This window comes from Babylonia areolata, chromosome 19 (assembly GCF_041734735.1).
Source record: "Babylonia areolata isolate BAREFJ2019XMU chromosome 19, ASM4173473v1, whole genome shotgun sequence".
Lineage (NCBI taxonomy): Eukaryota > Metazoa > Mollusca > Gastropoda > Neogastropoda > Buccinidae > Babylonia > Babylonia areolata.
Window position 1 is genome coordinate 60508534 of NC_134894.1, and position 27573 is coordinate 60536106.

Genomic DNA, 27573 nt, shown 5'->3' on the forward strand with positions numbered 1-27573 from the left:
GGGGGGGGGGGGGGGGGGGGGCGGAAATGAAAAGATGGCATGGATAACGTACTATTGGTGTTCTTTCATGATTATCACATTACAGAAGAAATCACCATTTCATACATTTCCATTTGATAATTTTCCAATCACCCTGTGATTGTGAATAACATGCTTAAAAAGCAAACAACAAAACTTAGTCAACATTTTTTTTGGCATGCCTTTCAAACCTTTGTACACACACACACATCAGAAAAATGCAGTATCGTTTTGTTCTATTGACAGTTGTCAATGGTTCATCTTTATTTCCATGAGATTCATTCACTTCATGGTTTATATGCTTTCGTCAATGAAGTCAGGTATTTGATAATTTTCCGATTACTGTGAAAAAATATACTGAACATTGCGGGCCTTTCCGACAATGTACACAGGAAAACTCCGTATTTTGTTCTGTTGTTAGTCCATCTTCATTGGTCTGAGATTCACTTCACGTTACTTGTTTCTGTTAGTGAATACATACAAAGATCTCTTGAGACATTGTCAGATTTTGTTCACTGGATGTGATGTGTTTTGTCAAATTATTATTGCACCACAAGGCATTTGCTTTATAATAAATAATAAGCAAAAGTTAAACTCATGAAGGACATTAAAATATTTCCAAAATGAATGCTGCCAAACAATCTCAAAAAAGCAAAATTTAACAGAGGATAAAATTTGAAAACATGGATGCATTTCACTGTCTACGGTTCATCTGAACAATATGCTTGTACTTCCTCAATGAAAACAAATATATACACACATGAGTAATGCATATGTCACAAAAAACCGTTTAAATATATGCATGATAATGGAAATCTACACCATTTAAATATATGCATGATAATGGAAATCTACACCAATCATCTTCAACACACACACATATATATACATACAGATTTCAACCAAATGAGCAGTTGTGTACATGTGCTCTATTTAGAAATTACTGAGTAGAATAAGTTTTTTGTTTGGTAAATAGAAATACTGACAAAAATCAAGTTGCAAGACTGACAGGTTATGGAAGTAAAGGCGTCTTAATATGGTGTCGTTCTGTCACCCTGTCAAAGCAGATTAAAAACAAAATGTAATCATCTTCTGTTCAAATCTCAGCACTTGTAAATTTGACTAGAGTATTTCATGAAGGAAAATATCCTTTTGTATTTTTTGTCATTATTGAATATGTATTAAAAAAGTATATCTGTTAAAAAAAAAAAGGAGAAAAAAAGGTGGGGTTGGGGGAGAATATATTTGTATATAAACAATGTGGAGCTTAATTTTCAAAGTACTGTATTAATTTATTCAAAAGCATATTGATTAGCTGTTTGTTTTATTTTTTACTTGTCTGAATTGCTGAAAAACAAAACAAACAAAAGAAAACCCCTTGTTTTAGACAAGTGTTTGGTAATCTGGATGTTTTGCTATCATGATTTAATGTGAGTCGTTTTGTAATCTGGATTATGATACCATGAACACTGAAACAAAGCAAGCAGCATCATTTTCACAAAGTTGTTCTGCTGGTATAGTACCAAGAAAATATGAATGAAGACATCCACTTAACCCACAGAACCCTATGCCCAAATGCTGCACGGGGGCTTTGCAATTCGTTTCATTAAAACGGTATTCACGTTCGTAAATATGCATAAAATGCAAGCAAAGAGAACTAACTTTGACAGTATTTCGAGCGGTGTCCACACTTCAATTTGGAGGAAATAATGGACAATTTTCAGTACGTTTTCTGCATTTTCCCTATCGCTATGGCAGGGAAGCCTGTCCAGGCTATAAACTCCCCAGAGTTGAACAGGTTAAACATCTAAACCTGTTGACATTGCATGAAACATGAGAGGTTTGAACAGGTAAAGCATCTAAACCTGTTGACATTGCATGAAACATGAGGGGTTGAACGGGTTAAGCATCTAAACCTGTTGACATTGCATGAAACATGAGAGGTTTGAACAGGTAAAGCATCTAAACCTGTTGACATTGCATGAAACATGAGGGGTTGAACGGGTTAAGCATCTAAACCTGTTGACACTGCATGAAACATGAGGGATGATGATATCTAGTCAAAACAAAATATAGTCATGTAGCATATTTTGAAGACAATACCAAGAAAAGACTGAAACAAAAGACATTCAACAGAATATAATCATATCCACAGTACAAATGTTTCAGTGACATATGGCCATCTCTGCAACACAATATCAAACATGCAAGGCTGAAATACCAACTTAATCTCCACCGAGATGTCGCAAGCACATGCTTACACAAGGCCACGTTCCGACAGTGTGACATCTTCAAACAAGTATAAATATGATGACTTGGAATCCTATGAGATCATCAAATCAAACTTTGGGGAAGAGTCTGCAGAAAACAACATTCTTGCCAGATACGTTGCCTCAGATTTCTCCAGACTGGCATGGTTTTGTTTCTCTTTCAAATGCATGGAGCAACACTGAAGTTAGGGGTGAGGGGGAGCTCAGAATGATACAATGAGATCCTTTTGAGCAACTAGCCAATACTGTATCCGTGTGGAATTAAGCAAGGCAGAAAATGAGATTCTGATATGGCAGCTTGGGATGAATGTTATCAGCATCTCAAATGTGTAACATCTGACATTCTAACAATTATACCGAATATGAAATGGTAACAAATTAGGTAACACACTGGGGCAGTATTTTCTCCTGCCATCTGTAATTACCAGATATGTCTGATACGGTATTGTACATGTGATAAAACAATGATCTCCAATGAAATCAACAGTGTTGATTTGATGCAAAATTCCTCTTGATAGTGGAGCAACTTTTGATAATAGAATATTAAACATTTTCATTTCCTGCATCAAGGAAAGAGAATGTAACACACCACAATATACCAAAGGAGCTTGATATGAATGAAACAGTGAAATGGTGGGCAGATTTAACAGGAGAAAAAAAGTCTGTATGTTTTACAAAAATGTTTATCTACAGAAAAGGAATGACTATGTTGGATTTCTACCAAGGTTTCTATCCACAGAGAACGGATATAGAAACACAGTATTTGCTTTGCATTGTTCCACTTTGAAAAATAAAGGGAGGGACTGAGGGAGATCCTAACTGTTTCTCACGCGTCATCTTCAAATTTAACTTTACCACAAGCTCAACCATGTCACTCGCATCTCATCAAAAATTAAGCTCATGTTCATTTCGCTCACATGTAATTAAGAGTATAAGTTAACCAGAAGCTCAATCATTTCACTTGAAAGTGATCAAAAATATAACTTAACCACAGGGTCATTGATTTCACTCACATCTAATTGAAAATTAACCACAAGCTCATTAATTTCGCTCATTGAAAATTGACCACAAGCTCATTAATTTCGCTCATTGAAAATTGACCACAAGCTCATTAATTTCGCTCACTGAAAATTGACCACAAGCTCATTCATTTCACTCGCATCATCAAATTAGAATATAACTTAACTGCACCGTCACTCATCTTGACACATCTACATCAAGTAACACACTGAACCCAATCTCCATCGGCAAAGATAACCTGATTCCCGATACATGTAGCAGACAGTTTTCCTTGCTCACAGAATCAAAAGTTTCAACTCGTGTTTATTTCGGTCATCTCTCACAACCTTAACTGACCAACCCAAGACTCCTGTATCAGTTTTAGGGAAGGATGAAGAAGATGAGAAACCACCAAAATATTGAAATGACTGGTTCAAACTATTGATTCTGAGTGAAGAAAACTTTCTTACAATCTCAAGTCTTCTTACAGCTGTTGAGGAAACAAGGCTGTACAACAAGCAAAGAGTGATGGCCTAGAGGTAACGCGTCCGCCTAGGAAGCGAGAGAATCTGTGCGCGCTGGTTCGAATCATGGCACAGCCCCCGAAATTTTCTCCCCCTCCACTAGACCTTGAGTGGTGGTCTGGACGCTAGTCATTCGGATGAGACGATAAACGGAGGTCCTGTGTGCAGCATGCACTTAGCGCACGTAAAAGAGCCCACGGCAACAAAAGGGTTGTTCCTGGCAAAATTCTGTAGAAAAATCCATTTCAATAGGAAAAACAAATAAAACTGCACACAGGAAAAAATACAAAAAATGGGTGGCGCTGTAGTATGGCGACGCGCTCTCCCTGGGGAGAGCAGCCCGAATTTCACACAGAGAAATCTGTTGTGATAAAAAGAAATACAAATACAAATCCCAAAACATCAGTCTGAATGAAAGACGTAATGCTTTCATTTCATTTCTTCTCGGTGTTTAGACTTCACCCGGCTTCAGCTCACCAGCCTTTCTCTTCCGTTCTGACAAGTTCATGACTGTTTCGGTGTTCAGACGGTGGTTGTGTTAGCGACGGCAGTGGCGACAGTGGATACGACAGCAGAGGCTGCGTCTGTGACGTTCTGCATCAAATAGTCCACGGTTACTGAAGCGTTGACCAGTGTATTGTTACCCATACACGTCATGACTTCTGTAGGCAGCTCCACCACCAGCAGACCTGAAAACGTCACAAGGCAATCAGCTGGACTGGTTATCACCCACTTACCACAATTCAGTGTTCCCACAGATGTGGCCAATGCAAAGTTCAGTACTTTTTCCAAACCAGAGTGAAAATTTCCATATCAGTCATAAAGCTAAACTGTCATCACAACAAAATTCAGTACTTTTTCCAAACAGGAGTGAACACTTTCCATACCAACCACAAAGCCAAACCGATAAAAAAAAAGAAAAAAAAAGAAAAGAAAAAAAAAAAAAAGAAAAAGAAGTATATGACACCACTTATGAAAGAGATTGACAGATATGCCATTATCAGTGTTCAATTTTCACTATACACATACATATATTCTTTAAGAAAAAACAAGGAATTATTGGTGTTTTGGTGTGTGGGTTGTGTATGGTATGTTGAATCAAAAACATGTCACTGCAATTTCTTTTATTCCTTTGATACACACACACACACACACATAAAAAACAAAAAAAAAAGAGAGAAAGGTTTTGAACCCCCAACCCTCCACGCTCTCTTCCTCACCGGCAACAGAGGCAGTGATGAGGCAGGCCACAATGCCGCCAAACAGGGCGCTGATGACGATGGACGCCATGTGGCCCACACGTTGAGGAGCCATGGGACCCAGACCTCCCAGCATGATGCCGATGGAGCTCAGGTTCGAGAATCCACACAGGGCGTATGTAGCGATCATCTCCGAACGGGGCTGAAAAAACAAGTCGTCAGTTCTTTGTGAGTCATATGAAAGAACAAGGCTAGGTGTGTACATGATGATCTCGCTGAATCAGAAGCATAGGCAGCATTGACTTGAAGTGTACCTTGTGTAAGAAGAGAATTACTTCTTATTGCAATTATATATATATATATATTAAAAACAACAGTAGACTCTTCATGTCTTAAAACTTGTATTCTTAAAAGCAGCAAATTTTTGCTGTAAAACAAGCTTCTTCAGGCAAGGGTAGAATCTACTGTTGTTTATATTTTACCAGTCTTTGTATTTACCTCAGTGCTCTCTGAAAGGAGTGGTGTCCAGGACACGAAGAGAGTGTGAACTATATATATAACTATATATATATATATATATATCTGGTTTAAAGTATTGCAATATTTCTGTCTTGATATAAGATTTTATCATTTAGGTTTTATGATGTTTAGTTTGTATGTTGAGTATCCAATAGTAAAGAGTGGTAACTCTCTCCATTCACAAGGTACACAACTTCAAGTCAGTGCTGCTTACGCTACCGAATTCAGCTAGCACGCAGGTAAATAAAAGGTACATTGGAACAAACCCAGACACTTCCTAAAAAGTGTTGAGTATCGTGTGTGATGGTTTTGTTTGTGTTCATGTTTGGCTGAATGGCCTTGAGACCTTACCCTAGGTGTGAGTGAAATTTTAACATAAAAATGCAATATAAAAAAAAGAAAACCGAGAGTGACTTTTTCATTTCAGATTGCATCGTTACTGAAGCGACCACCACACATAAAATGTTATGTCAGGTAATGTTTCAGCATTCAGTGCTGAAACTTGAATATAAACGGAAGACTTCCAGTTTTCTGACAGGTTCAGCATTTTATCTGACACAAGTTCAAATCTGTGATGTTCCATCAGGAAGCCTACTGTTACTCTTTGTTTTGAGAAGATGAACTCACTTGGGACGACAAGTTTTCTCCCTTGCTTTTCCCCACAGACGGCCCATTTGTAAGGGTTTGGAAAAAAATTACAAAAAATACAAAATACTGTGTAAGAAAATGAAACTTTCAGAACTGGTTTATTACGTCTTGAGCTATTACATAAAAAATATATATCAAATTTCTCATCTTATTTTTACAGTTTTGCCATATGTAGAAAATACTGCCAATTTTTCACCCCGAATCACCATACCCATGCTCGCTTTCTGCATTAAATTCGCTTTCTTCTTCGTCATCATCCACCTCTTCAATGTCCGACCCTTCATTTTGTAGCATTTCGAGTATTTCGGCAACACGAAAACGTTGCCGTCACTGCCTTGTTCGCTTCACAACATTCTGAGAAGAGCCCGCTTTGCTAACAGGCTGGCACGTGAGCAGACGACAGGTCAGTGACTTTGTCAGCGTGTGTGCGAGACAGGCCACTCATGCCAGGCTGACCAGTCATACTCTCGATTGTGGAGTGACCCAGAATAACGCACTCTGCTTGGCTAATCACAAAATTCCATTCCTTTGTCCGAATCCGAATACGTTTTGTGTAGGAATGCGTGAGCATTCCTTCGTCCGGAGAGAGTTAACTCTTTCAGGTGAGAGAAATGAACTGACAGGTGTCAGGATAATGCCTTTCTGTTAACTTTAGGTCTCTGGTGAGTGATGCCTGATTCTGATCTTATTGGACTTTTTTTGGTTTTGTTTGTCTTTTTGTTCTGATTGCTTGGTTCATCAGTGTGGGGCACTGCACCTTGTTGAAGGTTGATTTTGGTATCCAGGAAAACACTTCAATAGGAAAAAAAAACAAAAAAACCTTTCTACTAGACTGAATGTATAGGTGGATATTCATGCAATAGCTAAATGCTGGAGAAAAAAAAGCAAAAAAAATTAAAAAAACAAAACAAAAATAAAATAAATAAAAAAAGGAGAGAGATAGAAAAATATGTAAGGAAAAAGGACAATTTCTCACAGACAATAACAAAGACAATAATAAACAACATGCAGTAAAAAAATTTAAAAAAATTTACTCACTGACAAAATGTGGCCCTCCATTGAACAGGTGAGCCGGTTTTTGATCAGCTCGGACAGTTTCTCGTAGGCGACAAACTCGTTGAGGAAGGTCTTGAGCGCGATGAGCTCAGCCACCACCCCAGCATCCTCCCACCTGACCCCCATCAGGTAGACCACCGGCATCAGCAGGTAGTGGCAGATCATCTGGAAACGCAAGACAGCAACACTGGCGTCAGTATTGTATTGTGTTGTGTTGTGTTGTATTGTGTTGTGTTGTGTTGTGTTGTGTTGTGTTGTATTGTATTATGTTGTATGTATTGTGTTGTGTTGTGTTGTATTGTATTGTATTGTATTACTCCTTTTTCTCACAACAGATTTCTCTGTGTGAAATTCAGGTTGCTCTCCCCAGGGAGAGTGTGTCGCTACACTGACAGCACCACTCTTTTTTTTTTCTTTTTCTTTTTTGGTTATATTTTCTCCTGCCTGTAATTTGATGTTTTCCTTTCAAAATTAATTTTCCTACAGAATTTTGCCAGGGACATCCCTTTTTGTTGCTGTGAGTTCTTTGAAGTGTGCTAAGTGCATGGGACCTCGGTTTATTGTCTCATCTGAATGACTAGCGTCTAGACCACTGCTCAAGGTCTAGTGGAGGGGGAGAAACTACTGGCGACAATGGGATTTGAACCACTGCGCTGAAATTCTCCCCCCTTCATGGGGGGGGGGACGCGTTACCTTTAGGCCAACACACCACACCCCAGTGTGGGGCCTTTGCAGCACACCTCCCAACCCCCAGCCAAGACTATCCATGTGGTGGTCTTATCATTGCTTTGTCATTCTATGTGGAAGGTATGCGTGCGTGCATATTAGTGTGTGTGATGGTTGTGGTGTTTGGGGGTGGGTGGGTGGGACGGGGAGTGAGAGAGAAATGCATGAGCTGCCATAGTTATTTTCTTTTGTGATTTTTAGTTGCAGAGTGGCTGATGGTTGAATGTCATTTCAACACCCCGTGCGCATACCAAATTCTGTTTGAAGCCTATAGAGTGTCTTGAAGTCTTATATCAGTAACATTTTGGTCAAGGTATCAGCAGCAAATGCCATTTGTCAGAAACACACAAATATATATTCTGCAAACGACACTAACACATGCACACACCACAACAAAATAAAACACACACAAACTGAAGTGCTGACGATATATATGCCACCAACGTGAGAAAACGTCAATGACATACAGTGATACAGATAATTCAAGGCCAAAAAAGACTACAGGACCTGATAACCTGGTGTTTTTTTTCTCTCCGAGGAACCCACTCACCTCAAAAGACAGGCCCTGGAGGCAGACGAATTCTCCAAACCAACCAAGGGTGGCGTTGACAAAGGACAGGAGAGCCAGGAACGCGATCAGGTTGGCAGCGATGTTGGCAACAAGGGCTATGGATTGAGAGGCGCCGGCAGCTGCAGCCTCCAGAAGATTTCTGTAGGTCCTGGAGAAAACACACAAGACGCAGATGTTATCCTTCCTGACTTGTCAACCCCTCCACGTGTCAGGAAAAAAAAAAAAATCAAATAATCAAACTTTTCTGATGAGTTTAGGGATGTCACTGTAAGTTCTGGAGAAAAAGAAGAAGACACAAACATTACTCTTCATAGCTTTGGTCATCCCCCTGTATGTCTGAAAATATCAAGTGACAAAAATGTAGTTTCCTGGTTCAGAAAGGTCACTGTAGGTTCTGAGGGGGGGTGGGGAAAAAAGAATAAAAGATTTACGCTTCAGTCAACACTGCATGTCAGAAATATTAAATGATAAAAGTATTTTCTCATTAGTTTTTCGATGTCACTGTAGGTTATTAAATATTATTTTTTTTAAACCCAGGAGATACAAATGTTACCCTTCAGTTAACTCTGCATGTCAGAAATAGTAAATGATAAAACTTGTCCTTGATTGGTTTATCAGTGTCACACAGTTGTGCTCATGCCAGCAAAAGAAACATTTTCAGTTAGTGATCAAATGAATGCAGCTACACCATTAAACATTTACTAATGCATGACTGATATTTCTTAAAAAATAAATAAATAAAAAATAAAAAAAATAAAAATAAAAACTTCTCGAAGGTAAACAAACAAAAACAAACCCTTAGTCTCAAATAGCTTCAACTTTGAAATCCTTGATGGGAGCTGGAAAAGCTATTATGGAAAACAAATATTCATTTCAAAATAACAATTATACACACACACTGAGAGAGAGAGAGAGAGAGAGAGAGAGAGAGAGAGAGAGAGAAAGAGAAGAAGAAATCTAAGCCCACGTGTGCGCGTATAGGAGTGTATACAAATTGTTTTTAAACGTTCAGCGGGTGAAATGTTGCAGACACAGACACACAGGTGTACATACCGTTTACAGTCAGTCATGGCGTTGGTCTTAGAGATCTTGCTCTTCTCCGTCTCTGGGCACAGCAGTTTGGACACGGCCAGGGAGCAGGGGGCGTTCATCACCGACGCACACAGCAGGTGCTCCGGGGGGATCTGGAAAAAAACCCCCAACACATCACTATTTGTGTAAAACAACAGCAGCAGCAGCAGCAACAGAAACATCGAATGATGTACATTCCCAATACTGAAAATCTGCTGGTCATGTTTAACTCATTCAGTCCCATGACGTCACAGCCCCAGCAGACTCCCCTGTTGTATTGATGGGAGAAAATGCAAGAAATTAATTAATTAAATCAACCAGTATTTTTCTCTCCTAACTGATGTGTGTGGACACAGCCGCAAATACTGTACACATAATGTTTCATTTTGAACATCTTTTAATATCATATACATATTCAAAATTAATATTTTTTAGATTTAATAGAGATGAAACCTACAAAACTAGTGCAGCATATGCACAGAAGATGTTAAATTGTCTAAAAACTTGATGTTTTTTTAACCGAACACTTACCCCAACAGAGATGAAACCTACAAAACCGGTGCAGCATATGCAGAGAAGAGGTTAAATGGCCTAAGACCAAACACTTACCCCAAACTTGATGTAGGCAGCCAGTACCCCTCCAGCGATGGTGGCGAAGCCCCCGACCATGACGGCGTGAAGCTCTGACTTGGTCATCAGTCCCAGGAACGGACGAATCAAGATTGGAGCCTCAGTCTGTAATGATGTTATTGCACGGTTCATTCATTACGTCCAGAACACTGGTTAGACATGTAAATATCTAATAATGTGTTCATTATGTTGAGAACACTAGTTGGACTTTGAAACATACAATAATGTTGTTGTAAGGTTTATTCATTATGTCCAGAACACAAGTTGGACTTTGAAGCATACAATAATGTTGTAGGGTTTATTCACTATGTCCAGAACACTGGTTGGACTTTGAAAACATTTTATTCCATACAGCTACAGGCTACAATACAGAGGTCTTCACACAAAGAGCGTGAGGATGGAGGTGATGGGAATAGTCCTTGCCTGCAAGGAGAGAGGTCTTCACACAGAGAGCGTGAGGATGGAGGTGATGGGAATAGTCCTTGCCTGCAAGGAGAGAGGCAGAGACAAGAGAGGTGCTTGTCAGCTTGGTAAGGGGTGGTTGCTTGACATTTCTTGACTGTGGAGCCAGCGTTAGCTTTAGCTTCGCTTTAACTCAGTACGGTCAGTCCTCTCTTCTCCTCTACACAGACCCCTCGGATGTCCAGTGGGTGTCTCAATGACCCAACCTTTAGCTTCCGTCGTCAGAATTGTGGTATTCTTTGTCAACATTCACGTCTTCAGTATAAGAGCCTTCCGCTTGCAATATTTTGATGGTAATTGGGGTGAAACGCTGTTAACGTCGTCTCTTTCGCCGTTCGTATGGAAAGAGTTAATCGCCTGTACTAGTCAAATTCCTAAATAAAACTAGATCACTACTGTCTGTTTATGAAAAAGATAAAATACATGGTATACATAATACCAGTGATGACATAAATAAATGAGGGGAGTCCAAATAAGATGTGAAACACTTTAAAAGTAAATGTTTTTGTTCAACTGAAGGGGGAAAGAGCCAAATAAACAGGGACTTAAAAAAAAAAAGAATTTTTTTTTAAAGAAAGCAATAATCCAGCCAGTACCACCTTTTTTCTTTTTCAAAAAACAAAATTAAAATGAAAGGAAAAGCCAGACTACTGACTTGCGTTTCATCAAAATTGCAAGACTTTAACAGATTTTGAAGGCGAAACATATTCCCCCCCCCCCCAAGACTTTCCCAGTCCTGGAAATGGTTCTCTCATGTCCCCAAGACTTCCAGCCATGGAGATGGTTCCTTCACTTTCTCAGATTTTCCATGAGCGCACAAACCTCAAAAGTATGAGGATTTGAACCCACCTGGCAGACGGGCGCAATAGGCGAGTGGTTAAAGCGTTGGACTGTCAATCTGAGGGTCCCGGGTTTGAATCACGGTGACGGCGCCTGGTGGGTAAAGGGTGGAGATTTTTACGATCTCCCAGGTCAACATATGTGCAGACTTGCTAGTGCCTGAACCCCCTTCGTGTGTAGACGCAAGCAGAAGATCAAATACGCACGTTAAAGATCCTGTAATCCATGTCAGCGTTCGGTGGGTTATGGAAACAAGAACATACCCAGCATGCACACCCCTGAAAACGGAGTATGGCTGCCTACATGGCAAGGTAAAAACGGTCATACACGTAAAAACCCACTCTTGTGCATACGAGTGAACGCAGAAGAAGAAGAACCCACCTGGCCCACGAAGATGTTGCCGGCAGCGCAGAGGGACTCGGCAGCGGTGGTTCCCAGGGTGAGGCGCATGACGAAGGCGATCTTGGAGATGATGCACTGCATGACGCCCAGGTGGTACAGCATGGTGATGACACAGCTGAAGAACACCACCACCGGCAGCACCTGTGGGCAGTGAAAACAGTCGTTCACACTGCTTCCACCTGTGCATCGCTTCACACCTGGTGTGTAACAGGCGTGTGAAATAATACATTGAATTACCGAACGAATATCATACTGAAAATGAATATTCAGATAAAGTGATCAAATCTTGACCGAATCAGTCACAACTTTGGTTCTCAAGGCATTGCTGTAGACTGGTAGCTCACCCATTTGGCTTGCACAGTCTACAGCTTTCATTAGTCTGTGTGTGACTGGACTAAACTGGTTCTCAAAGCATTGCTGTAGACTGATAGCTTACCCATTTGGCCTGCACAGTCTACAGCTTTCATCAGTCTGTGTGCGATTGGATACGATGCCTGTCATGTTTCTGTCAGGTATTATCAGTTTCACAGAAGCTGTCAAAGAACGTTGGTGTGCGTGATCTGACTTCGACCGGCCTGGTGTCATTCCTCACCGGGCTCTGATGTAACTGTGACCATGTTGATGTAATGCTGACCAGAGTTTTGAATATATGAATGCCGTGTACATGCATACGTGAGCATGAGCACGATCTAAAAATCGGGACAGAGATCATACAGATTCTTTGCCAATATCATATACAAACACACACATGTCACATTCCATCACACACACATACACAGTAGATAGAGAGTGGTGGTTTGTTTTCGTAGTAAACTGTAAAGTCAAAATTATGTAAACATGAACTTCTGTTCTAAAAACTGAACTGGAGATGATTCACACACACACACAGAGAAAGACTGAATCACTGGCATAAAAGACCCCGTCATTTCTCTGAGCATGCAAAGGTTGGGATTAGATCAGCAAACTGAAAAGCTTGATATTACCTTGACTGACTTTTGTCTTTCGCTGGATAAATATAGGCATGAAGCCAACTGAAAAATGAAATCATCGCTTCCTAGGTTGATTTTGTTTACAGGCCATGAATTTCCATGACTATGAGCCCTGCGGAAACGGAATTTCTGACACACAGAGCAACACAGCAAATCCCTGTCGCCCTTACCTGCATGACAAAAATGTGGTCGGTGAATTTGTCCCCAAAGACAAACCTGGACCCCACGTCTGTGAAGGCCAGGAACTTGCGGGCCTCCTCTCCGAGGAAGCTGAACGCCTTGTAGCCATAGTCCCACTTCAGGATGAGGGTGGCAAAGTAGAACTGCAGGATGAACCCTCCGACAACTGGCCGCCAGTTGACCTGCAAACACCTTCACTCATGAGAAAAAAGAAGAAGAAAAAGTGGGGTGGAATTTATGGTTTATCATTCAAGCTCTGTTCATAATGCAATGATATCAACAGTTTTCCACACCAGCCAGTCAACCTGCAAATACCTTTACTCATGAGGAAAAAACAAAAGAACAGAAAGAAAAGAATGTGGGGCGGAATTTATAATTCATTATAAAAACTGCTTACTTTATGATGCAAATGATATTCCACATACCCCCTTGTTCTATTCATTTAAAAGTCCAGCAACCTTCAGGCGTAAATGATACTTTCGCTAATCGGAATACACAAACACACACAATGGAAGGACGACAGTGCAGGAAAAGCTTATCCCCCCCCCCCCCCCCCCCCCCAAACACACACAATGCAGGAAAAGCTTATCCCCCCCACACACAATGGAAGGACGACAGTGCAGGAAAAACTTATCCCCCCCACACAATGGAAGGATGACAGTGTAGGAAAAGCTTATCCCCCCCCACACAATGGAAGGACGACAGTGCAGGAAAAGCTTAACCCCCCCCCCCCCCCCAAACACAGGAAAAGCTTATCCCCCCCACACACAATGGAAGGACGACAGTGCAGGAAAAGCTTATCCCCCCCCCACACACAATGGAAGGATGACAGTGCAGGAAAAGCTTACCCGTGTGGGAGCCGAGGATAAGAGGAAGAGGAGAATGACGAAGAAAGTCAGTCCGGCCAGCGACGCCAGGTTGCGAGGGCTGTCCCACACGGTGAACGCCACGATCAGGATCATGCCGGCCAAAGGCGCCAACAACAGCACCCTGAAACAAAGCGCACGAACAAAGTGAAATTTGTGCTAGGAGGGACGGAACAGTCCTAACCCAATCATGCTTCCTCCCCCACCCCCACCACAGCGAAATTCAACACAGCTTATAGGTACAGAGACATGTTAACTTTCTGTTTTTCATTTAAGAAGATAAAAGGGAGGAGAATGAATTCAATGTCTGGAGCTCCACCTACCGGTGCCAGTTAAAAACATAAAGTGATATAAATAAAAGGTTAGTAAAAGGATAAAGGTCTCATAGCCTTGTACAACCATCAGGCCAGTGAATTCATATCCACTGTGTCTAGGGCTTGACAAAGAATGCTGGGGACCAATCCTCTCAATCTGTTTTGATTTTCCCTAACCGAAGTCAGGTATTCATTCACATTTGGGTGGACCACATCCTTCAAGACTGTTCGACGCATGCAGCATCCAGGAGGAAGTACTGGCCAACACCAACAGCAGTGGAAGCCAAACTGTACGGCACCCTGGAGGAGCTGCGACGGACGGCAGTCTTCATCGAGGACACTGGGCTGCTCATCTAACGGGAGGCGAACGAGGAAGAAGAAAAATTCACATTTGGGTGGAGTGAGGGAAAAATCTGAACAAAACTGCCTTTCCTAATAGGGGAACAACACCATGCTGAAATAGGATTAATTCTGCAACGGCAGCGATGGCCAGACTGAACAGGGTATGGAAGAGCAACATCAGATTCCACACAAAATTCCTGCTCTACAAGTCACTAGTGGTCTCCATCCTCTTATATGGATGCGAGACATGGACACTGATGGCAGAAACAGAAAGAAGAATCCAAGCATTCGAAAACAAGTGCTTGAGGAGACACATCTCCTACAAGGAGCACAAGACCAATGACTATGTGCGGAACCTGGTCAGCAACCTTGTTGGGCCCCAAGAACCACTGCTGGCAACTGTCAAATGACGGAAGATGGCATGGTTTGGTCACATCATACGACATAACACCCTCTCCAAAACCATCCTGCAAGAGACTGTAGAGGGAGGGCGCAGACAGGGGCGGCAGACAACGTCAAGGAATGGACCAAAATGACGATGCCAGATCTCCTCACGACAGCTGCCAACAGAACGGCGTGGCGAGCTATGACATCTTCCTCATGTCCCCCCAACGACCCCAGCGGTCGAGGGACTGACTGACTGACCATGCTGAAATAGCACCTCAAACCCTGATCACAGGTGAACACCAGATCAGAAGTCCTATGCCTCACCGATTCTGCCACAACAACTTCTAAGGAGGATTTTTTTTTTTTATTTTTTTGCTGCCCCATCATCTGCACCATTTCAGTGGCATTACTCATTTAGATTCCCCCATACACGGCCACACCCGGGTTCGTCCGTCACAGTTCCAGCGTCAGCAGTCCGCAGGGAACCATCGATGTTAGGTCACCAGGAGGCAGCACACCAGAGGAGACCCTGCACTGCTGCTGAGTCACTTCGGTGGTGTTCAGTGGTGCCTGTTCTGATTTAACGTACTAAGGACACCACCTTCTAACGACAATAACGGCTTAGTTGCGGAGCCAGACTGAGTTAGCATCCTTCCCAGAGTGGTCTAAGGAGGAATTTTGTTTAATGTCCTGTCACACATATCGGTGACTGAAGACATTTTGTTGAAGTATTAATGCATACATTTGAGTATTATTGTTTACAAGAGGAGAGGGATGTGGATGAATGGTGAGTTGGGGGAAACCAAGCAAATGAGGGAGGGGGTTGGGTGAAATTTAAAAAAAAAAAAAAAAAATCTAGATACAATTACAGGGAATTTCTTACATGACTTCGTAAAAAAAAAAAAAAAAAAAAAAAAAAACGTTAATCTAACAAGCGAAACAACTGATAATGAATGCAAAAACAACCTCTGATAAAAGCAAGCTGTGGTAAAGTTTCACTGACCATTTAAAGACGTGCCAGTTCCTGGTGATGGCTTGGTGGAAGGGAATGAAGACCTTCTCCTGCACCGTGGTACCGAACATGGACCAGATGGCGGAGGTGACGATGAGGAAGAGACCCACACAGGTCAGGACCACCAGGGGGACCACGTTGTGATCCGACTCGCAGAAGTGAGTTCCGCTGAAGACCAGAGCCACTCCAAAGTAGACCAGGTACGCCATGCCGGCCACAGCGATCACTATCTGTTGCGAAGAGACACCAAAAAATGAACATCTCTGGTGTGTGGCCTCCTGGCGACCTAACATCTGTAGTTCCGTGTGGACTGCCGGCACCAAGACTGTGACAGACAAACTCTGGTGTGGCTGTATATGAGGGACTTGTAAGGAGCTGTGTGGGAGTAATGGAGCAATGCCACTGAAACAATGTAGATGATGGGGCAGCAAAAGAAAAAAAACAAAAAAAGGTACATGTGTGTGACTGCAGAATTAGGCACTAATTATCATAACAATAATAAATTCATTTACATAACAACTTTCCGTGTAATCCTGTATATATACAGTATATACATATATATAGACATACAATATATATATTAAAAAAATGGTTAAAAAAAAACCCAAGCATTTAAACACTAAAATGAAAACATGCATAGTCCCGCACTGACATCCAACCAAACACTTAAAGTGGTACTACAGTGGCAACACATTCTCTTCCTGGGAAGAGAGCGACCCCAAAAGTTTAATTTCACACTGAGAAATCTGTCATGACTTCATAAAGTACAATGCAGCATCCAAAGCCTGCTAGCTAGCGTTCCTTGTTGGTTGGCGACCCACCTTTTTGATCAGTGAGCTGTGAGAGGTGTATAAGCCAAGCAGCTGCTGGTGATAGGAGTCCAGACATGACGTCGTTCCACTGTCACTGCTCTCGATGCTCATACTGTATTTGTCTGAAAATCCAAACGTCCACATCTATCGTAAAAACCTGTCATACCATGTCTGCTAGACCAGCAAACTGATAACAAAAACTTTCAGTGTATGATTTTTTTTCCAAAGAGTGTTATCCATAGAGACCAGTAACTCTGCTGCTAGTATCTAACTAAGCACTCTATAATCTGCGGGGGGAAAAAAGTTATCTGGTTGTGTATGGACAAAAACATGTGTTCAAGTGATCTAAAATTTGTGAATTGATTTTTTTGTTCAAGTTTGGCTTTTAACTCACTCAGTACGGCCAGTCCTCTCTTCTCCTCTACACAGACCCCTCGGATGTCCAGTGGGTGTCTGAATGACCCAACCTTCAGCTTCCGTCGTCAGAAGTGTGGTATTCTTTGTCAACATTCACGTCTTCAGTATAAGAGCCTTCCGCTTGCAATATTTTGATGATGGTAATTGGGGTGAAACGCTGTTAATGTCGTCTCTTTCGCCATTCGTATGGAGAGAGTGAATGTGCATTGTATTATCTTCGTGTGTTTTGTTTTTTTCTTTCTTATGTTTGTATCTAAAATACAATGATAAATTTTTGTTTTCTTCTTTAAAGAGGAAAAAACAAAACCGTTACTGTCCATTTCAAAAGTGATTTATGTAAATATATTTCGTTTGTGTTGCTTGCATTTATTGTTTTTTTCCTCTTCTTTCTTATATATATATATATATATATATATATATACACACACACACACACACATACATGTGTGTGTGCGTGTGTGTGTGTGTGCATGCATGCATGTTTAATGAATAAAAAAAAAGGGAAGGAAAAGAGATCCTTACCATCCATCTCCAGAGTGATCTCATCCGTCTGTTTGTCGCTGCCCGTGCAGTCGGAGATGCCTGAGGAGCCCAGCATCTTGTCGCTCTCCTTGTCACCCCTGCCCCCCATCTCACTGATCTCGATGCTGACGCCAGAGTCGTCAGGGCTGGGCAGTTGTTTGCCCTTCACCGGGGTGCTCGTCGTGTTCAGCTGGGCCATGGTAGTGGTGCTTCAGGCGGAATCCTGCACACACACACACACACATCCAACATGTGATCAGTATTTTCCATGTTACTAATAATATCTATTTCTTGCTTTACATTGTCACATATATCTCCAGGCGCCATCACAGATATTTCAAAGTGATAAACTCATAATTTTATGCAATAGAAAAAAATCTAAAAGCTAATGAATGAACAAACACACACACACATACAAGATTTTCAGGTATATTTCTTAGCTCTCTCAGTCTCTGAAGTAAACTGAAACAACATCACATGTGCAGTAATAGGAGGAATGTTAAGAACAAGAGTTGCTGATTAAACAGCTGCTGAAGGCAGGGAAATGACAAACGTACATTAAATCAAAAAAGGAAAATCAAAGAAAGCAATAACTTTTGAAAGGGGTATTTATTACATAATTATTTAGTGGGCTATAATTTCTCCATATTTTTCCCACCATGTCCACCTCCAACACACATCAGAGATCTAATGTTCTGACGCTTGCACAGGTGTTTTCACTGGAAATTGAAAGAATACAAATAATACAAATAAAGCAATGACATCAAAAAGATACTCAGTCCCCACTGCTCCTAAAGCTGTAGAAATTATCAACCTGAAAATATTTATGTATAATGTTTATATGCTTTTATGTATGTATAAAAAATAATAAAAACAACAACAAAAACACTGGAATACATGAAAACTCTAAGACATTTTGCTTTTCCAAACACCAGTTCCCAGCATCACACCCACATTTCAACCAGACTTCAGCGACTGTACGAACCCTGAGAAAGTGTCTGCAAAGTTCTAACATCATCCGGCAACTAATGTACAAATACTGAGAGCTTTACAGTTTATCATGTTTCTGAACCTGATCACCACTACTCTTATCTGCCAAATGGTGTGTGTGTGTGTGTGTGTGTGTGTGTGTGTGTGTGTGTGTGTGTGTGTGTGTGTGTGTGTGTGTGTGTGTGTGTGTGTGTGTGTGTGTGTGTGTGTGTGTGTGTGCTCACATGAAGGTAGGCAGACTGAAAGAAAGCCAAGAGGGGACAGAGTGGCATTCACAAAATGGAACAAGTAAACCATGACAAGTGTGACAGGAATGATTACCGTCTTCCTGACATAATAATTAAAACCATCTCTGACGTATGAATGAAACCATAACACTGTACACCACTCATGCACCTTTGACAGTGATTGGTTTGGACGTCTGAATAATATGGCAGCCTGGTCTCTATAATACAAAAATGACTACGTAGCTTCAAACTTTCATGTCAGTGTCACACTTTGACAAGAAAAATGATGTCTGTTTCTTGCTTTACATTGTCACATATATCTCCAGGCGCCATCACAGATATTTCAAAGTGATAAACTCATAATTTTATATCTATCATTCCTCTGCATAATTCAACAGAGCTGCTCCAATGACAATGCAAAACCCTCTGCATGCTGAAAATCATAATTTACAAGATTTTATAGTTACACTCACAGAACTTAAACTGAATTACCCATTTCTGTTTCTGTACACAGTTGCTGAAATGCCACAGTGCAAGGCGAAGAGTACAGGAATATAAAATGAAAAATTCTTGTGGTTTGTTTTTCAGCATGACGCTTTCTCAGTTCATGACTTTAAAATATCCCAAAGAAGCTGTTTTTTTTATGCACATCTTGTGTGTGTGTGTGTTGTGTGTGTGTGTTGTGTGTGTGTGTGTGTGTGTGTGTGTGTGTGTGTGTGTGTGTGTGTGTGTGTGTGTGTGTGTGTGTGTGTGTGTGTGTGTGTGGTGTGTGTTTTGTTTTTTAATTCAAACATTTTATGACTGAAGATACCTACCAAAAAAAACATCTAGTCCTGACCCAACCGATTCATAACATAACCATGATAACATAACAGGTGTGAAGGTGGTCATACCTGTCACTGACAGTGACATGTCATCACCACCTCCCTGCCAGGTCAAGGGACTGTGTTGTCATGTTCTGTCAGCGCATTCCACGTTGAAGTTCATCTGTTTCAATGTGCCCTACCGGCAAATTACACCACTCCCCGTCTGCGTTTCTGCGTTTGAATTACAGTTAGAACTGCACTGAGCACAATGAATAAGACTTATTAGTTACAAACTGATTGTGGGGGAGCAAGGGAGAAATAGGGAGGGTATTTGGAGGGTGGGTGGGGGGCGGGGGGCTTTCAAAGTAATAGTTTATTATTCGTTTGTTATAACACTATTATATTGGTTTAAGTAGCAAGTTAGATTATATAATAGTGATCAGTACTTACTTCAACACAATGCATAGCTTTTTAAATTGAAAAACAACACTTCAGATGCAACCCTATGGTCAGTATGCATCTCATACATTTAAAACTATTCCAGAATCAACATTTTCCAAACTGAGGGTGAGACTGCAGTAACTGACTCTATCTTGTACTGTATAGTGTATTGTGTACATGAAGTTGATTTTGATAGTGATACAAATCTACAACATAACATTAACAGTAACACTAACACAGCACCAAACCCCTCAGTTTATTTCATGGAAGAACAAGAAAAATCAATATGCTAGCCACATCACATAGCAGTACAACAATGTTGTAGCATGTACCCAGCAATGCTGAGGCCAGTTATCATAAGACCTTAAACTCATGATAAACAACAAATGATGAGTTTGCTACATTGATAGCCAAGTCCGTACAACAGCTGGACCCGAAACAAGTCTGTCTCTGTGTGCATGTATACGTGTTAGTGGCTCCTGATCTCCATATGTTGGCAAAACAGCTTTGTCAGGCCAAGAGCTCCAAAGCTAGAACACAATGTGTTACAATGCAAGCAATAAATATATGGGATAAAAAGTGATAAAATAATTATGTGTATTTATGGCTTGCACAGCAAGTTTCTTGATATATCTATAAGTTTGCCACATTTCTAAAAGCTTTTTTCTTTTCTTTTTCATCTCTCCCCCAAAGGTGTTGTGATATTGTTTAGTGCATGCAAAAGCAATTAGTTGGGTTGGGTTTTTTTATTTTTTTATTTTTTTTTTTACATGCCATGTTGTTTTCTTAGTAGCTTTAATTTTTTTTTTTTTTAATTCTTTTAATTAATACCAAGATATAACAAACTACACACTCAGGTCGCTACGTTCAGGAATTAATGCTGTCTTACTTCAGGTGGACTTTTCTATGGGCAGTGGGTAGGTCCTTTGGACCTGCTCAGTTAGAGCGATGTCCCCACCTTCCAACAAGTCTCTCAGTCATGTGGAACTGGCCCCACTGCCTTGTGGGCAGACTCGGTAAAGTCTAAGGGAGAAGAACTATGCCATTCTGACAGCTCCTGCAATACATTGCGATCAGCAACCCTTGAGCCACCCGCCCTTTTTTTTTTTTTTTTTTAATCTCTTGAAAACAACTGTGTGAAAATTAATACTTTAATCATATGTTAATTTCTCCTTCATTTATGGGCTGCAACTCCCACGTTCACTCATATGTACACGAGTGGGCTTTTATGTATATGACTGATTTTTACCCCACCATGTAGGCAGCCATACTCTGTTTTCGGGGGTATACATTGACGATCACTAGTGTGTGTCAGAAGACAACAGATCTCATAGTCTCTGGAAGCTGGCCTTGTTTTCCAGGACCATCAGAAGGGGATGAAGCACAGAGAGAAAATTGAGAGATTACCTTATCCAGAGACTTGATCCATTCCCCCCCCACCCCTCCCTTCCCCTCCCAGGCCAGAGACAATGAATTCTCGGTGAGTCTATGACATAATCTAGTGCATGTTAAAACCCGACTGGCCTGTCTGGTTGGTTGGCGATATGCCTGCAGCCACTCCGCCCTTAATCCCCAGCATATGGGTAATCCTGATCACCAGAGTACCACTGTGGTTATACACATGATGCCTCAGGGCACAGCCCTGTGTCAGTCAGCGGCTGACCCGGTGAGGTAACAGGATTGGGGAAGAGGGATCAACAAGGAAACATCAACATTACTTGGCACTTTAGCAAGAAGTGCCAGTGCACTGGCTGATCTCAAGGCCCTCACTCTGAATTTCAATGAAAGTAAAGAGAAAAAAAAAATATCAACCTTATTTTCAAAGGATATGAATTGAAAGGTTTGCTAAACATCATTGCCAAAAACTTTTCTTCAGTTTTACATCTTTTCCCTTCAAATGTGATGTTAGCAGTGTGTTTGTTCATCACAGGCATTATTTTGTAAGTAGCAATGCAACTTATATTTTTTAATGAAATGTACTAGCACAAAAAAGCAGACTCCAGCAATATAATTCAGGGAAGCCCCAAAAAGCATGTCTCTGCCATTCCATAAAATATGGTACGGTACAATATGTGTGTTCTGTGGCTCACTGCTGCTGGCTTTTTTCTTTTCTTTCCCAATCTTTTAAATTCATCATCTTTTCTTTTTTATATATAAATCTTTCTGTCTTCTTGTTAGCATCATGTTTTGTATGCATACTTTGTCCAATTCAAAATTGTAATAAAATAAAAATGACTGCTTAAACTTTTTTCTTTTTTTTTTGTCCACAGTACTTTTACACAACAAAACTGTTCCACTTGCATCATTACTTGTTCTGCAAAAATTCCCCTTAGAATATCATCAATATGAATAGAGAAAGTTTTGCTTCAATAAAAAGCATTTCAAACTGTCCCATGCTTGCCTGTGAAAGTGTAATTCATTTCCACATATAACTTGTCCTATTCAAACAAAGTCACCCCATGTCTGCTTGGTGATGGGTTCTGCTGGCAGATCTTCAGTTGAAGGGATCACCTCAAAAACAGAGTATGACTGCCTACATGACAGGGATAAATAATGGTCATACACATAAAAAAAAAAACAACACTTGTGTATACATGTATGTGTGACGGGATATTAAACAAAATTCCTCCTCCACCTATGTATATACGAGTGAACGTTGGAGTTGCAGCCCAGGAACAAGGAAGTTAAAGGAATCTTCTTTCCTGCTCCCACACACTGTTGAAACCACAATTTCTTCCATCCTCTTGTAGTTAATTCAGTATCTCCCAAGTTGTTTTTTAACTAGTGCATAAAAAAAATGATTGCAATGTAGATGTTGCCAAGCCTGACAGTGCAGACTTGTTCTGACCACTTCCACACCAGCAGGCTGAGCATATTTCTCAAAACATTTCCTTCACGTTTCATAAGCACTCTGTTAAGCTTTGCCCATTTCCTTCCTATTTTCTTTGCTTGATTTGTGATTACATGCATCACATTGTTTTGCTTTTGCACATCATGCTCTTGGGTCATCTCCATGGCTTCACATACTGTTTTGTCCCATCTTCTGTGTGTGTGTTGAGGAAAATAATATACACCAGTTTCAGTAGCTCAAGGAGGCGTCACTGCGTTCGGACAAATCCATATACGCTACACCACGTCTGCCAAGCAGATGCCTGACCAGCAGCGTAACCCAACGTGCTTAGTCAGGCCTTGAGAGAAAAAAAAAAGGTGAATAGATAAATACATAAAAAAAGAACTACTACTACTAATAATAATATGTATAAGGCGCAAAAACTTGATGAAGTCAACTATAAGCATAAATAAATAAATAATAACTTTATATAAAAAAGACCCTTTGTTTATACATATATATGTATAAAAAAGAAAAAGAAAAAGAGAGACCCTATATTTGTTTATACACAGAGGTTGTTTTTTCCAGTGGCCTACACTATTTGGTTGACTGTAACATGGCCAATATAAGATGCTTTTATGGTTCAGTTTTCCCCTACGTCAAGTCTTACCATACTAACCAGTTGACAACTGCTGACATGTATGCTGAGACTACCCTACTGCCAACTTCACTGCAGTCATCTAGAGGTGTTATATATATATATATATATATATATATATATACCTTAACATACATTTCACAAATTTTCTTTGAACTAAATGTAAAGAATATAAACTATCAACCTGTATCACTATGACCAGAACAATTTCTTGTCCATGGCAATTTCTATGGGGAGTGGGAGTGGGTTTGTTGAGACAAATTTATCACTAATTAGTATGACATGGCACTGAGATGATAGGATACATTAGAAATGAAACAGCCATGTTTTTGTTTTTTTGTTGTTGTTGCTTTTTTAAAAGATTATAAAAAAATAATTAATTATTCATACAAAAAATATATATACACAAGAAATCAAAGTCTTGCATGAATGCTGTCCTGTGTGTGTGTGTGTGTGTGTGTGTGTGTTTTAATCATACCTTCCTCAAATCAGGATTTCCTTGTGTTGCTCAGTTAATATTTTATTCAAATGGTTGCGAAAATGTCAGTACAACAAACAGTTAATCTGAAATGGTTTCAGTCAGTGTGTGTGTTCACTGTTTTGTTTTGTCACTGTCTTTTTCTGTTTATTTATTTATTTGTTGTTTTTCATCCAATTAAGAAAGATACAGGTACAGCACTCAAAGAATGAAACCAAAACAGAAGACTGAAACTGTATTCCCTGGTTTTTTTCCCCCCGAAAGCTGATGTGTAGTGTATATATGGATCAGTCCACACATTCTGAGACCTTGAAACTGAAACTGAATGCAACTGATCCAGGCAACAAAAACATACATGTTAATCAACTTGACGATTCTGACTGGATCTGTGGAATAATGTCCTCTCATTATGGATCATATTTCCCACGAAGACTACGTATACACTACAGTGTGTTTTTTTCTGCCAGTTCGATCTCCTGGTGAGTGCAAATCTGTCAGGTCTGCCCCATTTGGCAAAACACTGACAAGGGATTCCGTTTTTCATGTCAACGTGGTTCCTGGAACTGAGGAAAGAAACTGACTTACCACAGGAATCCTCTTCAACTGGAATCCAAACCTTTTTATCCTTTTCTCTCATTAAAAAATACCAAACCAAGTCACAAGACTAACGGTAAAAAAAAATATGTATATACCTCTTTTTATTATTTTCCCTCTAAAAAGAAAATACACGCAAGATCGATCGTTGCTTTGTCATCCCTCATGAAAAATCGTCTGGATCTATATCGATTTTTGAACGGAACAGTCTGGTGAATGATACATTTTTTTTTCTTAATATCGTGAATATAAACGATGATTTAAGAAAAACTAATAGTGAAAACTCTTGCTAAAACATTAATATAGTGTATAGTCGATAAATCATCGTAAAAATCATGTCAGAAACGACGCAGGTTGAGTCACATTGAGCACCAGACCGGCCCACGTGGTCTCATAACTGATCGTCTGCTGGACCAAACCGTGTTCAAGAGAAATTCACAAAGTTCGGTTCACTGGTCAAAACATCCACTCACCTCACACGTCTAGCTCCTATATGTTGTTTGTTTAGGGAGGTCTGCCCTTTCAGCCTGTCTTTTCTCGGTGGGTCACCGGTAACTATGCACAGCAGACACGTGCGTCAGTGCCAGGCCGATCCTGTTTTTTAGTGCACGAGTGATGGGCACGCGAGCGCACGCCACGCGCTGACGGCCCGGCGAGCGTGGGTGTGCCATGTGGTAGAACGATGATGAAATCACCACAGGCATATGAAATAACTGCTAACATATATGATTGTGTGTTTGTGAAAAATCATTATGTCTTGATAACGAGTCTGGATATGTGCTGGTCTGTTCACACAACTACAAATCAAAATTACCACGGTTGAATTTTGAAACGTTCAAGTCCGACTATACAATTTAAAAGTCAAAATTATCTTCATCAATATTGTAAACCAGTCTCGTCTCGAGCAGAGAAAAAGGACAGAAAAGGTCTTCATTATGTATCTGAAAGAGGAGGTAAAAGCAATTGTAGTTACAGCATTGGCTGAACTTTGGTGTCAGAATACCAGTCGAATCTGCTTTTTAAATGATATCTTTATATTCTCTGTAGATGTATAAATCTACGTGTTTAAATCCTTAACGGCTCATGACGAGCTTTTGACAGACCTATAAACTTAATTCTGATTATAAAGTGCCTATGATCACTCATGTTCGCCAAACCAGACACTAGAAGTCTGGGTGTCAATGGCCAAACCTTCTTTGTGTCAGAAATGACCGACCGCAATGATTTTGTTTCTTTGTTGGGCTTCTGTGCTTGTTGAGCAATCTCATGCGCAACATTACGTGTACGGATTTCCCTTAATACTGTCTTCTAGTTTATCGGAATGACATTCCTGAAAAACAAGAATATGATTTGCCGCGCAAAACAAAGCGTCTACAGTGCAACATGCTGGAGAGACGTACAGAGCCGAACACATCTATGTTGACCATATGTTTCCAGCATCAAGAGAACATTCACACAGGCCTACACGTATTGTACTCACTCGTATGTGTCCACAGTATTGTATTTATATGTTACTGGCATATGGCCTTCAGTTTATAATTTCGAATCAGGCAGCCTGTTTTTATATCGACGTATCTCACATGACAAAATTACATCAAACACAAACACATTTGAACAATTTCACCGATAATTAAGGGAGTGGGCGGTGGGTGGGGGAGGGAGGGGGCGTGCAGTATGGTGTATCAATGGAAATGTTGAGCTTGATAAGGCACTTGTGTTCTAAAAGCGGATTGCGTCACCATGCAGAGAAAGGGAGGGGTGGATCGAGAGGGAGGTGATTTAACCTTACAACAATCCATGAAATAGTTATGGAAGCGACCTAAGATTTAGTTAGAGAGCTGTGTACCAGTTGGGGGAAAAGACCCCCACAAAACCAAAGACGCGGAAGAGAGAAAGAGGACGGGAATGCCCGCGCACCGGCGAATCATAAATCATTGGCGGGACAAATCCAGCTGCTCTTTGTCTTTTGTTGAATGATTAAATTAGACCAAAATTTTGATTTGGATTAGTATGCTGAAAAAAAAAGTGCTAGCTAAACAGCAAAAATTCATCCAAGTGTACGTTAAAACATTTTGTCTTTTCTTTTTTTAACTGCTCAAAATCTCAACTCAAATCCCCCGCTTCCGCCCAAATGTAAATCAATCATAATCATGATCGATACAATGATTAAGATGGGTCAGACTGGGGCAACTGCTCAAAATCCGTTGCGGATGTTTTCTTATGTTCTGATATATATTTTAGGTTCTGATTTCAAGTGTTACACGTATCTGCCTGCATACAGCCGCGTCATGATTTTTTTTTTTTTAGCGATCAGTGATTTAACTACTGTTAAGTCTACATTTTGCGACCAAAGTATGACCAAATAAATAATAAATGAATAACATTCATTCCGACAAATCTTCGGTCTTGAACAATCTTCGGTCTTGCCTCACAAGTTGTTGTTTTTTTATTTTCTCGATCGATTAAAAAAAAAATAAACATCATCACCACATTGTGTAACCAGTGTTTCACTGAATTTTTTAGACAAGTATTTCGGTCGATCCATGACAATCAGTTTACCAATTTAACAATTCAAGGTTTGGAAGGATTCAAAACGAGGTAAATGGAAAGGAAATACTCACCTAACTTGGCTCGTAAATTGCGGTTCCAGAAAAAAGTTCTGCAGTTCCTCCAGGTCTGAAAGCAACTGGCGCGACTGTGTTGTTGAATCTGGCGGGAAGCCTCGGTTTGAGGCACAGTTGTGATTGGTTCTTTCATCAGAAAAAAGCGCGAC

The 27573-nt window shown here is 40.4% G+C and overlaps 1 protein-coding gene across 8 annotated transcripts; it reads right to left on the reverse strand.

The window, feature by feature from the left end:
• Positions 1–27542, reverse strand: LOC143293901 (solute carrier family 28 member 3-like). Of its 8 annotated transcripts, XR_013056821.1 has the most exons (15): positions 25274–25420; positions 17777–17999; positions 16847–16959; positions 16017–16255; positions 13953–14094; positions 13095–13286; positions 11915–12076; positions 10211–10336; positions 9584–9714; positions 8510–8678; positions 7216–7398; positions 5032–5212; positions 2038–4500; positions 1935–1986; positions 1–1883 (listed from the first exon to the last, which is right to left on the reverse strand). XR_013056821.1 is itself a non-coding variant. In XM_076605255.1 (13 exons), the coding sequence occupies exons 2-13, from the start codon at positions 17973–17975 to the stop codon at positions 4334–4336; spliced, it is 2004 nt and encodes a 667-aa protein (XP_076461370.1). In that variant the 5' UTR covers positions 17976–17999; positions 27422–27542; the 3' UTR covers positions 1–4333. The 8 variants fall into 8 exon arrangements, 3 of the variants coding, with proteins under 3 accessions (XP_076461370.1, XP_076461368.1, XP_076461371.1); XR_013056820.1 differs by having other exon boundaries at positions 1–1986; XR_013056822.1 differs by lacking the exon at positions 1935–1986 and having other exon boundaries at positions 1–1831; positions 1987–4500.
• Positions 27543–27573: the final 31 nt, after the last annotated feature.